General features: G+C 39.2%; 1 protein-coding gene across 1 annotated transcript; it reads right to left on the bottom strand.

Annotated features, from left to right (window-relative positions):
• Nucleotides 1-665: 665 nt before the first annotated feature.
• Nucleotides 666-8,992, bottom strand: FAM221A (family with sequence similarity 221 member A). Its single transcript, XM_035562498.2, has 7 exons — nt 8,859-8,992; nt 6,939-7,112; nt 6,279-6,469; nt 3,800-4,006; nt 2,892-3,002; nt 2,120-2,208; nt 666-832 (listed from the first exon to the last, which is right to left on the bottom strand). Exons 1-7 carry the CDS (start codon nt 8,990-8,992, stop codon nt 770-772), a joined length of 969 nt encoding a protein of 322 aa, XP_035418391.1. The 3' UTR covers nt 666-769.
• Between the last annotated feature and the right edge of the window lie 7,503 nt (nt 8,993-16,495).

Below are 16,495 nucleotides of genomic sequence, written 5' to 3'. Positions count from 1 at the left end.
ATAATGTATAACTGTTTGTTTATGTGCAGTAAATAGCATGTGAATTTCCATGTAATGTTTTCAAAAGTTCATTGTAATGGAGTCACTGTTACAATAGTATCAGACAAACAGAATCACAAGAATGGTACAGAATCCCTACAGAAATCTGGGATAAAGCAGGCAGCAAAATCCCTTCAAGTACCTAGTAAGTATGTGTGGCAATAGTTTTATGGACATACAGAACTTCATGTGTAACAACTACTTATACATTGTCAAGAACAGAGCCTAGAGAAGTGTGACAGACAAAAAAAGGTATGTTTGAATTTTATGCAAAGGAAATTAAACCAACATAAATGAAAAAAAAAAAAGATTTAAGATTAAAATGTCAGTATTAACAGAACAAACACAACCATTAAAAATCCATGAAAAAGATGAGTTGTAAGGATTCTATAAATAAACTACATCATAAAAGTCTAATGGACATATATTTTCTTTACCCTATTACAATGTAATATTTTAAAACGTTCTTATTCTCTCAGTACTTAAATAACAGTTCGGTAAACCTTGAAATATGATTTTCCATTTTCAAAGGAGTATCTACATAACAATTCCAGAGACTAGAAACTCTTTAATCAAAGTGCCAATTTTATTACAACAAGTTAATTAAAAATCAATTTCAGCAATAGAACAAAACCAAATAAAGAAATGAAGTAAAAGCAGGTGCAGTGAAAAATACTCTTCAGTACAGCAATTAGCACTGTTCCACATAATAAATATTTCCTCATTAATCTCATGGCTTCTTTGATCGCACTGGACTTTTCTCCGTTTGTTTAGCAGCCTTCTCCTTTTTCAGCTGTAACAAAGAAAGACACAACAGTGGTTCAAGTTAATTTGCAAGTAGGCTAACGGTGCAATATTAAACCTCTACAGTCAGTCAAAAATTTACCAGAGTAATTTATGAGATAGAGAGAGCTACAGATTATTATTAGCCCAACCCAGAACTGCTCACTTTTGCATCATGTGACAAAGAAGCACTTCTATAGCCCTGCAGCTACTCCCCTCTTCAAACCAAGGCTGCCTTTATCTCTGGTAATGGCAGTGAAGGTATTTATGTATCCCTCAAGGCCAAAGTGCCTCACAAATGTTCATGGTTTAATCTTTATCTCAATGAAAGTTAAAGGTGTTTTATTCCAGATGTCTAACAGACACAGTAAGACCAACCAGTATGCACAAAATCACAAAGGAAGTTTGTAGCTGAGCTAAACGCTAAACCTTTATCTCAATGTCTCAATGTCCAAAATCCTAAGGGAAAAAAATTCTAGTAATTTAGATTTAACAGTAACGTCTTCTCCTATAATCTGATGCCTTTTTTCTATATTTGCAACAATTTATCACATTTTGAGATGATTTCCAAAATAAAGAAAATTATTTAAAATTTCACAAGGCTAGCACAGCTTTCTCATTAACAAACACACCTTTTTGCAAGGAGCGAGCATAACAGTAATTAAGCTTTTAGGAGTTAGTTATGCAACATCACTTTACAAAAGAATTCATAAACAGCAAAAATGTGCTTCTAGCTACGATGGTGGAGCTAAGAAGCTAATGTGGGGAACAAATAGGTATTTAAGCGTCTAGGTAAAAGTGCAGGACATTTGAAGTTAAGATACAGTCAGTGCAGTAGAAGAGGCACCTCTGACTGGGTGATTCAGGTCATCTAAGAAAGATGCACCTGATTTAGCACAACTACACAGACATTCCTACAGTAAGGAAAAAAGCATGAGAAAGTTTTGTAAGTGACACGGTAAACACACTTCCCTAAATGCTACACGGGACTTTCTGTGAGTCTGTTTTGTTGTTTCTTTTTCTCACACAGTAAAATACTTTGTTTTTATGTAACAGAGAGTTAAGGGAATAAAAATATGCCCAGTTAAGGTAAATACCATCCCAGAAAGTAACTAATGTCTAAAACCCTACAATAGCACATAACTGTATTTCAAATCTAATTTAATGAGCTTGTTTTTCTCAGGAAGAGAACAGATGATATAATGCATTTAAATGCCACTTAAATCATATGTTCATCTTTGTTGCCCATCTTTTTGTGAAAATATATTTAAATTAAGCAATAAATGTGGTAACTTGCCCGTTCCTGATAACGTTTTTCAAAATAAGCCATGTCATCTTCTTCTGAACGCCCTTCATGAGACACTTGCATCATGGCAGTAGAACAACCTAAAGTGGAAAAAAAAATCATTAAAAAAAAAAGTTATTTTTAACATTTGGAAAACACATTTAAAAATGAGAACTCAGAATAGATGTAGTAACGTAGTAAAACACCTTTGCAGACAAGTAACAAACCCTAGCAACTGCAACTAAAGAGCATCCATAAGGATGCACTCTAAGGACAGCAGCTACATACGATAAGCAGACTTGAAGGAGTTCAACAGTGATACTATACTAATTGCTTAATATTTACACTAAATAAGAGACATAAAGTAAGCATAACTGATCCCTAATTCCATGCAGAAGACTTTCTAGCAGAAGGCAGTTTCACAGGATTGAACTGAATCTGTGCTATTCAGATATGATGAGCTTCTACTAGGAATCAGAATTTAAAAAAAAACACGTATCCAACAAATAAGTGACACCATTAATAGGGAAGATACAAAATTATATATATATATAACTTAAAAAGCACATCGTGACCAAAATAACAAGCAGTAGTAACATAGTTATTCTAAGCACTTCTAGTACAGGAGAACTGTACTAACTTTCCAGATAACTAGGCTTCAACACTCGTTTTAATATTTACCTTTAATTTTTATCCCTAAACATATTAAAAGTCATAAATAGAACCAATTAATTTTATATGATATACTTATTGTGAAAGAAGTATTATCCTACTAATTTATCACCTGCTATCTGTGAGATGTTTTGAGTAGAACTAGAAGGTCCCTGAAATGCTTTTAGAAATGGATGATCCATGCTGGTTACAGGGGATTCTAGAAGTTCAGCAGAAGGAGCTCCTGTTAAATAATGAGTTGAATGAAAAAAAAAATTCGCTTTGCAAGGTGCATTGAAAACATACATGATGGTGTCAAAACAAAGCTACAGATTCCTATGAACAACACTCTGTGCAGACCAAATAAACATGAGTTAAGAAAAATGCTACAGAGGATAGCTTCAAAAGAAATGAAAAACTTTGGTTCTTTACTTTCTACTGCTATGCTATAGTTTCTAAACTTCAAACAAACCCATGAAAGCAGATCAGAATTTGAGAAAGAAAGGGTGTGTATAAGGAAATAATAAATAAAACAGTCTCTCAGGATAAAATGAGTTCATTACTATATGACACAAAAATTTAGAGCAGGAGAGGTTTCAAGGTCCTTTTTTATTTTATTTTATTTTTGTCCTGAACAGGCATTCATCTGTGACTTAAAAAAAAATAATGCTGGAACAGTATAACTGAGGAAGACTTGGGCAGTATTAGGCTAAAGGATTAATGTAAATATAAAATTAAAATATTAAGAGAAAACAGTAGTTATGGAGTTCTTTCTAAAAGATATGTTCCAGTTCAATGAGAAGCTACTGTGCTGAACACCAAAATTATGGATAAAACATTTTTATTTTTTTTATAATTCACTACAGGAAGCTGGACAGGATGGTCACAGTGGACTGCTGAACAGAAATAAAATCTGTCTTTAAGTCTTACTCCTATTGATCCAGTTCACCTTCAGACTCTGAAAGTCTATGTTGAATGCCTACTTTTCAAAAAAAACCTAGTTGGAGACATCAAATTTCATTTCAGGTCAGCTGCACTTACCTATTCCGCTGTCATCAAGCCTCACGTAGCCCTCTGCTAGTGAGCTAAAACCAGTCAGTCCCCCCATAGCAGCATAAGGAACGTCTTGACCCACAGGCTTTCCTTGGGCTAACCGCTCTTGTTTAGTTTCCACTACTGTTTCGTGTGCATACGTTGGCTGACCACATCCACAGGTAAAGCAACTGTGAAATCCCGAACACTTGGAACCTAATTAACAAATAATAAATGTTATGAGTGAGATGATAATGGAATTTATATCTCATAGTCGACAAAACAGTATTTCCCAAAACTGATCTTGGCAAAAACTGGAGTTTCTTCAATGCAAAAGTATCCAGCCACATTTTCTGTGTGGAGGTTTGTAGAAGATTGCGGGCAAAGTAATCAGCTTTCTTCGCTGAAGCCTTTCACAGCCTCATTTCATCCCAATAAAAAAATGCTTTATAAAACAGAAGGGGTGAATGTGGGGATTAGATCACAGGGTCATGCAGTCTCAGGGTCTCATGCAGTCAAGCTTTGAGAATCTCCAAAGACGGAGATTTCACAGCCTCTCTGGGCAGCATGGGCCAATGCTGGGCTACCCTTGGAATGAATTTTTCTTTCCTAATATTTATTTGGATTTTTTTTATGTTGCAATTTATGTCCACTGCCATTAGTAACACCCTTCTCTTTCCTTCCCCTGATGAAAAATAAAAACAAAAAAAATCTGTCACTTAGTAGAAAAGACAAGCTGCCAGCATTTTGGCTGCATCATCTCCAACTGGGCACAGCAAGTGTCAATGCTGCATGGCCAGAAAACTTCTAATCACAATGCATGATAAAAATCATCAAATTTAAACGAATTTTAAAATTAGCAAAATTATCCCGGTATGAAACAGAGGCTATGGTAACAGCAAAGGAGGTGCTACACAGGAGTACCATGAGACTGTCTCTCCATGTGTTTTTTGAAGTTTTACATAGCCATTAGATAAAACTGCAATGGTTATACAAATGACAGGAGACATTCAGAAACACAGGGTGCAGAAATAGATCTGCCCCAGCTATGGCTAAGAATAAATGTTACCAAAGCCCTGCTGGAGCAGTGATGTGAAAAATAAATTGAAGAGTTGCAAGTGTTTCATTGTTCATATTAGTCTGTACTACAAATCTATTTATGACCTGCCTCTAACCAGTCCCAGTTACAGTTCATTTTGCAGAGTGCCAAGGAAGATTTTTTTTTAAAGACGTGTATAATATGCTCAAGAATTGCATTCTTGGAATTGTTAAAGGTTTGCTTACTTCATTTGGGGCATTCCTTAGTAACTGAGTTCTTACTCTATATTTTGATACAGAATACAGTAGATAAGATAAAGTGCAACAGCAGTGTTTTTTCAATTTTAATGATATTACATCTCTAATTTATCTACCACATTAGATTTAGACAACTGGGCTAGACTAGTGCCAGTACAATAAAACAACACAAGTCCAAAATTGAAGCAAGTCTTGGCATTTCTTTGCATAACCTTTGAAGCTCTCAGAAGTGCCTGGTGTTTTTGAGGAACACCACAAAAAGTGCATAACGTAAATGCTTATTAAAAACGTTTTGTTCTGAAGGTTCAGTTTGAATCATCCAACTGCGCATTTAAGCCTTACGCATTACTTAGAGAAAATTCTTGAAAGGCTGTCATATAAATATTTTATGTTTATTCTGTGGGATATGATTCTCATCTCATCTAGCAAAAGCTATGTTTTTTTCACTGTGCCCATTAAACAGACTTTGTGAGAGAAATTTACTAATATTATAGAATTCTAACAAAAAATCTTCAGCTTACATAATTTGAAGTTCCACAGAAAAACATCTTTATGAATTATTTAATCTCCGTGGTTAATAATTACTGCTGCTTCTCGATCAAGTGAAGCAAAAAGCTTCCTCTTACTGCCTACCAAACATCTTGCTTAAAATTCCATTGCCATTTGCATTTCTGGACATACAATCACTATGTTTGGGAACTGCTTTCTTAGACTGTTAGCAATAGTACTATTTAGGAACAGTGCCCTACTTCCTACTGAGTTGAGAAAAAATATAAAAATACCCTAATGTTACATTCAACCAGGCAATAAGAGGAATAGAGATGAGCACTTCTCTCTTTCAAACTACCAAATTCAGGTAAAAAAGTCACATGTATGCAGCGGAGGAAGGGACACACTGCAAGTGGGTTGTTTTCATACTGCCTAATTTTAGGTGATTAGACTCCCCATGTACCTAACCTAATCGTTGACGAAGTTTACAGTCCTTCACAGAAACTGGAGAACTAGGGATGTTGTTTGAGATCTTCCTGTGCGAAAGGCTGCGCAGGAAAAGATCCTTCCTATCTCCCATCCTTCTGCAAAAATCAGAACGTGCATCAGTTAACAGTGGAGGGCAAACCTAGTACTCTGAGCAGAATACAGTTCCTGGTTAAGTTTATCAGTAAAGAATGCTGCAAACATACATGTAACTTACAAGAGTTGCACGAAAATCCAGGCGCTGCACTGTGCTGATCAGCAAAGTGTTTGCATCTACAGCGGATGGGCTGTGTGCCATTTAGAGGAACGTAGTGATAGGACTGGCACTGACAGCGGCTCACTCGACACGGAACACAAATAGGACGGTCCTTAGGAATCACTTCGTAGTCCGTTTTGTGTTGTTTATACCTAAAACAGGCAAAAATAGTAACTTACATATCCTTGTTAGTATTTATCACAAAACTAACTGAAAGGCTTGTAAATTTGCTTACACGTTCTGGGTTGAAGTATCTTTAATTATCTTAATTACTGCTACTTACTAATTTTTTAGATACATAGTATCAGATGCTTTTACATCCATTGTATAAACATTACAGATCCTTATGTTTCATTTTGATAACACTATCAGAATCAATCTGATCTACAATAATTCATGCCTTAAAGATGAATTTATTGAAGACTACAGAATTGTTCTGGTTTCAAAAAAAGTTATTTAAATTTAGATTTTTTTAAAAATCTTATGATTTAAAACCTGATTTTCTGAAACTTCATACCTCGAACTAACTTGCCTATGCTGTACTTCAATGAATCTGGAATATTTTTATATTTCCCTAATTTAAGAAAAATACAACAGTGCAGAAAAAGACAAGAAACCTACCGGTGAGTACAAAAGCACAGTGTCTCTGGTCCAACAAGCTTACAGTCCATGCCAGTTGGTGATCTCCAGCTCACATACAACCTGTTCTGTAACCGAATGGGTAATACTTTTCTTTTGTACTCCTCATATTCCTCAGGGGTAAAGATTTTTCCTCCGTCATCATCACCTACAATTCTGTAAGCATGTCAAAAAAAAGAAAAAAAGAGGAAATAAAAAGAGGTTTCTCGAGTTTGTTTTTTTTTCAAACAATACATAATAGCACTTTTAATGTAAATGCAAAAAAATCGTATCTTTCATAGTACTCTTCTAGTAATACACTTTTAACAAAAGGAGGAAAATAAAAGCAAAAAAAATAATAAACTATGAAACTATGAAGCTCCTTTTTATACTGCAGAAAAAAACAGTCAGCATTAAGAGTTGTGTAATCAGCCTGCTCTGCTTGAGCAGCTTCTTGAGTGGTCTCTGGCAAGTCACTTCACCCATCTACACCCAAGTCTGTACTGCAGACTTCTATCGATTGTCTAATCTTCATTGAGCCTGAGCAAGAATATTTAACTGTAATTTGGGAAACACCAGCACCAAGGAAACAAACAATACATCTAAGCTATCTTCTAGTTTGCAAGAAAACCATGTTAGTTTCTGCAAAAGGATTGGAGCTGTACCCACACCTCTGACAAGCCCATTTGTTTGCATGACCACCGCACTCAAGTTCAGTCCCTGAATAGCTGGGACTCTGGACCAACATCCAAACCCTACATTTACGCAGACTATTGAAGACAATAAGTAAAACCTGTAAAATACAAATTACACTTAATTGCAACACCTAACTAAGCTGCAGCATTGTTTATTAATGTCTGTAAATATTTCTGTTATTATTTGCTGGGTGTGCTTGAGCATATGAAATAAGCGATTCTTTGTGAAATGCTCTGTGGATTTGTACATTATGGCAGAATAACTGGGTATTGTTTCAGCACATCACTGTCACGTGCGTGTCAGTGAAGTTGGCACCTGCCTGACTCAGCGTGTAGCTGCGTACCTAAGAAATACCACTCTGATGCTTTACTGCAAGCTTTCTTAAGCTAAATTGACGCGTTTCAGTATCATGAGTTTGTGTTTGTTTCTGCTGAAGCCTTCAAGAGGAGTGACAAGGAGGTTAGCAAAACCCCTTGGGAGTACGAGGGCAGGTGTTTACACGCTGCCCAACCCAATTCGTGCTGCGCACACGCTGCAGCTCCGGCACAGGTCACGCAGCCGGCAGCTCGTCCCCTGGCTCCGCTTCACAAAAGGGCAATTTCGGCAGGCACGCAGGCCTGAAGGCGAGACACGGCGTTATTTCGCTGCCGAATTTCACCCGGCGGCCAGCGCTTGCGAAGCCAGCTGACACCGGCTCGCTCGTCAGCGGCCCTCCCGGCTGCTCGAGGCCGCCAGGAGCCTGCCGCGCCCCTCTCCTCAGCAGCCGGCCTCTGCCCCGGCTCCCCCCCGGCCGAGCCGCCTCGGGCACCGCCGCTCACCTCCGGTACTCGGCGAACTCCTCCAGCGCCGCCGCCTCCGCCCGCAGCCGCTCCATGGCCGGGGCCGCCGCCGCCGTTGGGCCGCCCGCGGGCGGGGCGCGGTCCGTCGCCCTCCCGCCCCCCGCAGCCATACGTTGGTACCTGTAGGGTCCACGCACCGTACCTCGGAACGGCACTGGCACAAACAACGGGGCACCTAACACCCTCCGTCCTGCTGGACAAGGCATCTGTGCCCCCCTCAGCGCCGGTGATTTCGTTGGGGTGACATTAACTTGGTGTCAGTGACAGGTCCGAGGCAAGGCTCAAGATGGCGAGCACAGGACCTCCAGTGAAGGGAACCCGCGTTGGATCCCCTTACGTGTACCTCACAACTGCCCTGTGACTGTCCTGCTGTCACCAAAATCCCTACTGCATGCCCTCGGGAAGCGTCGCTCTGGTGATCCCCGCTTGCTCGTAGCGGACACATCTGCACTGAGGGATGGTTGTTGCCTGGGGCCCACGTAACCCACCGGTGCTGCCACACAAGATGGTTTCCATGATCATCGCTTTTCTCTGCGGTGCAAGGCAGTATCTATCTGTTCAGCCGCTGCACGTTGGCTCAGAGGCACAAATTTTCCACAACAGCAATATTAACCATAATAACATGATTAATAACAAATAACAGCAATTGTTTGACTCTAGTAATAGCGTGAAATTCCAATTTTAGTTACTCATTTTTCCTGTACGTGAACGGCAAGTCTCTCCTACTATACTACAGCCATCATCTTCCTAGCAGGCGAGAGTCCACTGCCATCACTTCAGTCCCATGAGGAACAGAGAAATTTGTGGGTGTTGGTCAGGCTCCAGTAGCAGCCAGTGTTGTTTAACCTTTATATTCCCACTCAAGCTAAACAAACAAACCATTAGTTACCAATTTTAACCAGTCCCATGCTCCAGCTAATATACATCCCTGTTTGCTTCTGATTCTGCTGTTATGCACTGTGAACAAATAAAAGGTCCTGGAAACATACTATGTGAAAGAAATGCTAACAAATCCACGCATGACTTGTCTTTCATTCCATATTCAAGCAATATAATGCAAGTCAATAGCATTACTCAGGTTATGAGGGGTAGAAGTACAGGGTGTGGTTTGTAACTGGCATGATTAGCTACAGCCAAGTTGAATATTGCCAGGTGGCAAGCCGTGCTGTGGAGTATCTGTTTAGTTTTGCAAAGTTTATGAAGAGGAGGTGTTTTATTTGATTGACTGATACAATGGGAAAAATAGAGAAGCTTTAAACAGAAAAGCCCTAAGCCAAGCTTTTCTTCAGGTTTAGCTTTGACATACAAGGTCCCACTGTGTAAGAAGGATTCTTTGCTTTCACAGCCTTATGAGTGGATGGATGTTAAAGATGCTAGCAAAAAAATATGCGCTATCTCAAACGTTAAATTCATTTCCTGACTTAAAATTCTTGTGTTCAGTTTATTAGACAAAAATTATACACCAAAGAAGTTACAGACTTTGTGTAATGATTACTGAAAATAGATTTCTGAAAATATGATTTTAACATGTGTGACCATTTCTCTGTGCTTTTTCACTATTCCAAGTTTTTAATTTCTAGTTTGAGTAAAAGGAGGTAATTTTGTAAATAAATCCATTCTAAAATATTTACTAGAGAGGCCCCTGGTGGAGCAGGCTGTCCCCCTGCAGCCCATGGGTCCCACATGGAGCAGATCTCCACGCTGCAGCCCATGGGTGGAGGAGCCCCCGGTGGAGCAGGTGGATGTGGCCTGGAGGAGGCTGCGGCCCATGGAGAGCCCCCGCAGGAACAGGCCCCGGGCCAGAGCTGCAGCCCCTGGAGAGGAGCCCACGCAGGAGCAGGGGGTCTAGGACACCTTATCTCAACTCTTGAGGCCTTTCCATCATATTTTTTCCCCTTTTCCATTTGATGAGTAGGAGTGAGAGAGCAGTTGTGGTGGAGTTCAGCTGCCCAGCAGGGTTAAAACACCTCATTTAGCAAAGAAACCTCCTCCCCTGGATTTCTCAACACCACCTGTGAACCTTTCACATATTTTTATACATCTTGATTCTAGAAGTTATCTCAGCAGCTGATCTTATACCTATGGAGTTTCATTCTTGTGAATGAAGAAATCTAGAGAGGTCGCAAAGAACATGACTCCGCTGCAGCATCAAGGAACTCAGCTATAAAACTCTTAGGAGCAGAGACGGTCCCTGTCTTTGTGACAGAATCCAGAGCTATTGTTATAAATAAATAAATAAATAAATGTACTGTTTCCATTTACACAAAAAGTCTTGAAAGATTTATTTAATGTAGAACATGAAAGCTGCCTCTTGAAATCATAAATCTTACCTTTAACTCACCGATGTTCTTTGAAAGCTTGTCCTTTATAAAGTTTTGTTCATAGTCCAAAACCAAAGGAGGCCAATTTAGGAAAACTATCAAAACCAAAGATGGTTCTTAGATTGGCAACCTGCAATTCCCACTTGCTCCTGATGCACCACAAACCACCACCACCATGCCATTCCTCCGATGTGCTTAAAGGCTGCTGTACATAGACCACAGGCTGCTATTTCTGATACTTACCACACTATCTGTAAACTGACTGCTTCCTCGTGATAAAAATATGTCAATCATCATACTTTACACATAGCATCTGAATATGAGAGCAGAAGATGTATACTTTTCTTAATTGAGCTTAATTGTACATTAGCATAAGCTATGAGCTCTTACTCAGGTTGTCAGAATAAGACCCAAGAGTAAGCTTTTTTTATACAATAAAATGATATGTGCCTGTTGAAAAATGTACAGCCATTCAAAGAAATCTCCAGATTGTTTTGCACTGGGCAAGCCACCAGCAACGAAACAGAAGGTGAAGAAGGATGTCACAGGGACCAAGGCAGTGTTTTGCCAATGCTTTTCCCCAGAGAGAGATGAAACAACAGGGAGACTGTCAGGTTTCCAGCAGTATCTAAATAAGGTGACAGGGCATATGGTTTGGACATTTGTCCTGTGTCTATGCCACAGGTATAGGAAATTTCAGTGGAATAGCTAGCACTGCAATATAGCATGAATGTTTTGTCACTCTGAGCTCTGAACCCAGAGTATGTCCTTCTTAAATGCAGAACAGATAGTGGGAGCAAGTCATCACTGCAGTCAATACATCCTCAAGGAAGCTAGCTGAGGAAAATAAACCCACACAAAGCTGTCAGGATTGTTTCTCCAAGGAAAAGAAACTTCCTCCAGTGACCAAAGTTTTGAAACAGGTGGGGGAAAGAGGAGCTTGAAAGCAGGATGAGCAGCTCTGCAAAAAGAGAATTAGAATATGATGAAGAACACATGGTACTGCACAGGAGCTGCAGTAAAACTGAAGATCTTTGGAATACTTCACCTGTATGCACGTTTCACTGGTGCCAGGGATTCCAGCACCACCAATACAATGGGAAGTGGCCTCCGGCAAGCCTGGTTCACACAGAATCAGCAGAGCTTCTTTATCATGGGTTGACATACCTCATCCAAGCAATCTTTGGTAAAAACTGTGCTTTAAATACAGTCTGGCTTTGAAGAGCAGAGCTGTGTTTCTGAATAAGGCAGAAGGTGAGGGGAACAAATGTTCAGCTGTGTTGTACTTCAGTATCAGATTACCTGTGAACAGTCAGTGTGAAGTTGTTGAGAGTAACAAATCAAGTTTTCTGTGGGTCACCTGTCCTATGAGCTACCTGTCTTCTATCTTAAAAAGCAAGTGTTTATTACTGGGTTTGATCACAGCAAGTGATCTCTTTTTTAAAGAGCCTAAGTTCGGCTCATCAGTACCCCAGCATCTGCTTGGATCCAAATTTGTGCTCATAGACTTATTTAGGAACAGACGTAAAAAGTCAAGGACTTCAGCGAAGAGACCTATTCCTTAATTATGACATAGGTATTTCAAGCACCTGCTGCTTCACTGTCATAGCATATTGGAACACATTTTTGATTCAGAAAACCCTAGTCTGTCTCCAATCCATTCTGAGAAATTGTTGGTGGACATTTGAAATAAAGTTGGTTAAAGTCTGAGTCAAACAATATTCCATGGTAAACCACTGAATAATTTTGAACAGCGGGGTGAGGGGGAAGGCTTTGTGCCACTGTGGCACTCCCTGTTTACAAGGTAAGCGAACAGAACAGAAAGCCAGATGGCATGTTTTACCTCCTATGTCTGTGATGGAGCATACGGATGCTGCTGGCCCAAGATCTCTGAACATATCAAAGTGGGTTGAACATATGGACACTTACTTACAGGACAGCTCTGTGAGACCTAAGGTGCCACCTACACATCAAAGGCAACAGCTTAATGCTGCATGGGGTGTTGACAGTCCCCCTCAACACCCTCTGTTAACAATAAAATGTGTGACCCATTAAATTTTTTAAAATTCTTACAAGTTTGACAAGTGCTTTAAAATTCAGTGGAATACCTGTGTAAATAGAAGTTAGCTACTGTATTAATGCAAGGATAAATGAGTTAGATATAACCGTTTTAATGTTTTAGACAAGTCATCATTTTGAATTAGTAATTATTCTATTTCTGTGCATTTGCTCTTTGACCATCTCTAATTAGCTGTTCTGAAAATGAGTGACAAATAATGTTCACATTTTTTTAATCAATGTTCTGATACACTTAAAAGCAAGTGCAAGCAATATTCACTGTAAGCTTCTAACCACAACCATACATACAATACGCTATAATTAAAAAAAAATAGTCTGTTTTATTCGCCCTGCTTCACGAGCATTTAAAAATGTCAACATTTCTCTTTGGTTTTGCTATCAGAGAAATGGAACATGATTAGACATCTAGTGAATGCCACAGGGAATGTGCAAGCTCATATGCAAGCAAGGGTCAATTAATAATGATAGGTTTTTACTGGAGGTACTAAGAAACATAGTTGGGAAATTGCTAGTAAATAATATCATTTACTGATTATTCTGCAGCGTGTGATGCCACTGGCATTTAGGTGGTGCAATTACGTACATGTATGTCATATGAAGTTTTCTCTCACATTAAGTTGGGTCACAGTTTAATAACCTTAATATTTTTAAACAGATACATATGCACGTGCGCATCATCCCAGACAAACTGAGATTTAGCAAAATACCAATTCAGTAACAGTCTGTTGTGTATGAGACATTACAGACGTCTGATTCACCTTTTTAGCTGCCATAAAAAGAAGTCTCCCATTTCACTCTTGCCTCTGAAAAAAATTTTACATACTATCAAAGATATTAGGTTAAACCCCACCAATAGCATCCTGTGTTGTTTTATGAAGCACAAACTAATGAAAGGACACAAGTCCTGGGTAAGGGGGTCATATTTGAGTTAATTGTTATAATGTTGATTGACACTCCACATCACCTCTACAAAGGACCACACCAATTAAGAGTGGTTTAGAAATTTAGTTCATTCCATTAATTTGAGTATTTGGAGGAAGTATTTTCTAAAGAGATTTAAGAAAACATAATAAACTAGGATGTCAAAGTTTATTTAATCATTTTTCCAAATCATCTTCTTATAGAGGCTCCCAAACTTACTCTGCTTCTGCATTCCTGTCAAAAAAGACCGCAACTGTAGTGGTTACTCCCAGAATACATACCTGCACAGGAGGCACTTTGGTCACTTAGGCACCTTGCCCACAACACTAGACTGATGATGCTGTTTGGGAACCTCTGCATTAGCAAATATTTTCAAGTAAAATTTAGATCTATCTAGCCAGACCCTTTAAATGACTGCATTAATGAAAAACAAGTATTGAGCAGTTACTTGTAGAAACAGACAACTGTGCAATACGTTAAGCATATTACTGGACGCCGAAGATACTGATGTTTCACCACATCAACTAGAAGGACCTCTACATCCTTGTGCTACATTTCTGTACTTTCTTTTTTTTTTTTAAATTATTTAATTAAAAAACAGATCAGCAAATCTCTGTGATCCTAACAATGGATGAGCAGATTGTTATGAGTGGTCTCACTGGAGTATCCATTACCTATCCATCCAACCCAATGCACGGGGCTACTCCACAGCTTTTCTTTATGCAAAATTGTAAGACAATACTTAGACATCTTAATTACATTTAGGTTAATATATTGAGATTCAGAAATAATTTTGTTAGACTAGGAAAGCAACAAACAGAAAAATCCTAGAGAATCAAGACAATTTAACCTGCCAGTTATTTGGCTGTGGAACTTGAGAGCTCTGTTGAGACCCACGGTGCTTCTAGCTGCTTAGATAGTAATCAATATAATCTTTTCTTTCAATTTTTCTTCATTAGAACTTTGAGAAGTGGATCTTGAACACTTTTGCTACCTACATTAAACAAACATTCAAAGGCACAGAAGTCCTAACAACCACTTAGTGAAATCAGGTGGCAAACACTCATGATGCAAATTACAGATGGGGAAATTCAAGTCTCATCATATGCCAAAGGATTTAAAGAACAAACGCAGAAAATCCAGACATTCCCCCCAATACCACCACCCAAGAAGCTGTTTATATTATAAGGGAGGCTATGGGTCCCCCCTACCCTCCAAAAAAAAAGAAAACGAAAAAAAATTCAACCCAGACCAAGAACCAACCAACCTTGAGGAGATTCCATGTTTCATAAACCTTGAAGCAGGTCACTTACGGGAAATTTGTAATGTCATTCATAAAAAATTTATAAAACTTGCATCATAAAAAAACATAATGGACAAATACTACTGAGATCTTCCTTGAAAAAGAAACAAAATAATGTTTTGCAACACAACCAAACGTTGTGATACTCTAATGGTTTTAAATTGAAAGAGGGTAGATTTAGATTGGGTGTTTGAAAGAAATTCTTTACTCAGAGGGTGGTGAGGCACAGGAACAGGCTGCCCAGAGAAGCTGTGGATGCCCCATCCCTGGAAGTGTTCAAGGCCAGGCTGGATGGGGCTTTGGGCAACCTGGTCTGGGTCTGGTGGGAGGTGTCCCTGCCCATGGCAGGGGAATTGGAATAGGTGATCTTTAAGGTAGGGGCCTCAAACCTAACCCCTTCTATGATTCTATGATCTAGCACTTCGGACCTGGGGTGAGCTGTACGGCTTTCTCCTGCATCATGTCCACTTACAGAGCCCTTTAGGTCTTTACAGGGCTGCCACACATCAAAATATTCTATAAAGAAGACTGCAGGTAAATCACACAAATGTCTTCTTGCTACTGTTGTTGATAGAAAGAGCAGTTGAGACCCTCCCCTTATCTCTTCCTTACCCTCTTTTCCTTAGTCTGCATGCTTAGTTTTGCCACTCTGAGAAGCATCAGCTCAGCAAAAAGGATGAAGCTCAGCTTCCACCCTCTGCACGGCCAGAGCACAGAAATCTGGGAGTGGTCATACTGTGCTAGATAGATAGTGCTGGCAGGACACAAGGCAGAGACGCAGCATGGTGATACAACACCAACCCCGGCCACAAAGAGTGGGAAAAGACATACCACAGACATTGGTGTATTGCTGTATCAACTTCTAATAATGCTGTTTTCACATAAAGTTAGATGGAGAATGCTAGGAGTGTATTTTTAACTTGTTTCTTGGTAAACAGTTGTTTCAACTATATTCCTGAATGGAACGTTTATGCCATAAGACAAACATGGTTCATGGTTCTCCCTATATAATTGTCAAGTACACGCTAATTCCCATGAGCTATTGTGATTCTGAAAAATGAGAGAAAAGCAACTGTTCACTAATGGAACCATGAACTACTGTGAGGGGTACGGAACTGCCCATAATTTAGTGTATGCCTATTAGTCTCCAAAATCCCTGAACAAAACGAACTGTGTGCACGCATAGTGACAAATATTCACCTGGCAACTTTCGTTAGGCTTGTCTAACAGTCCTCAATAATTTTGTTTTAGACTTCACATACCCTTAGAAGTAAAAGAAAAAACAATTTGCACATGCACACACAAAATCTACGTGTATTAATGTTTACAGGCCAAAGGGACACCGCCTACTAAGGTTTTGATTCATACAGATGAAGTACACAGGGAATAAAAAGCATAGCT

The sequence above is a fragment of the Cygnus atratus genome, chromosome 2 (genome assembly GCF_013377495.2).
Source record: "Cygnus atratus isolate AKBS03 ecotype Queensland, Australia chromosome 2, CAtr_DNAZoo_HiC_assembly, whole genome shotgun sequence".
Taxonomy (NCBI): Eukaryota; Metazoa; Chordata; class Aves; order Anseriformes; family Anatidae; genus Cygnus; species Cygnus atratus.
The sequence above is the reverse complement of the archived record's forward strand: the minus strand, read 5'-3'. Positions and strand labels throughout refer to the sequence as shown.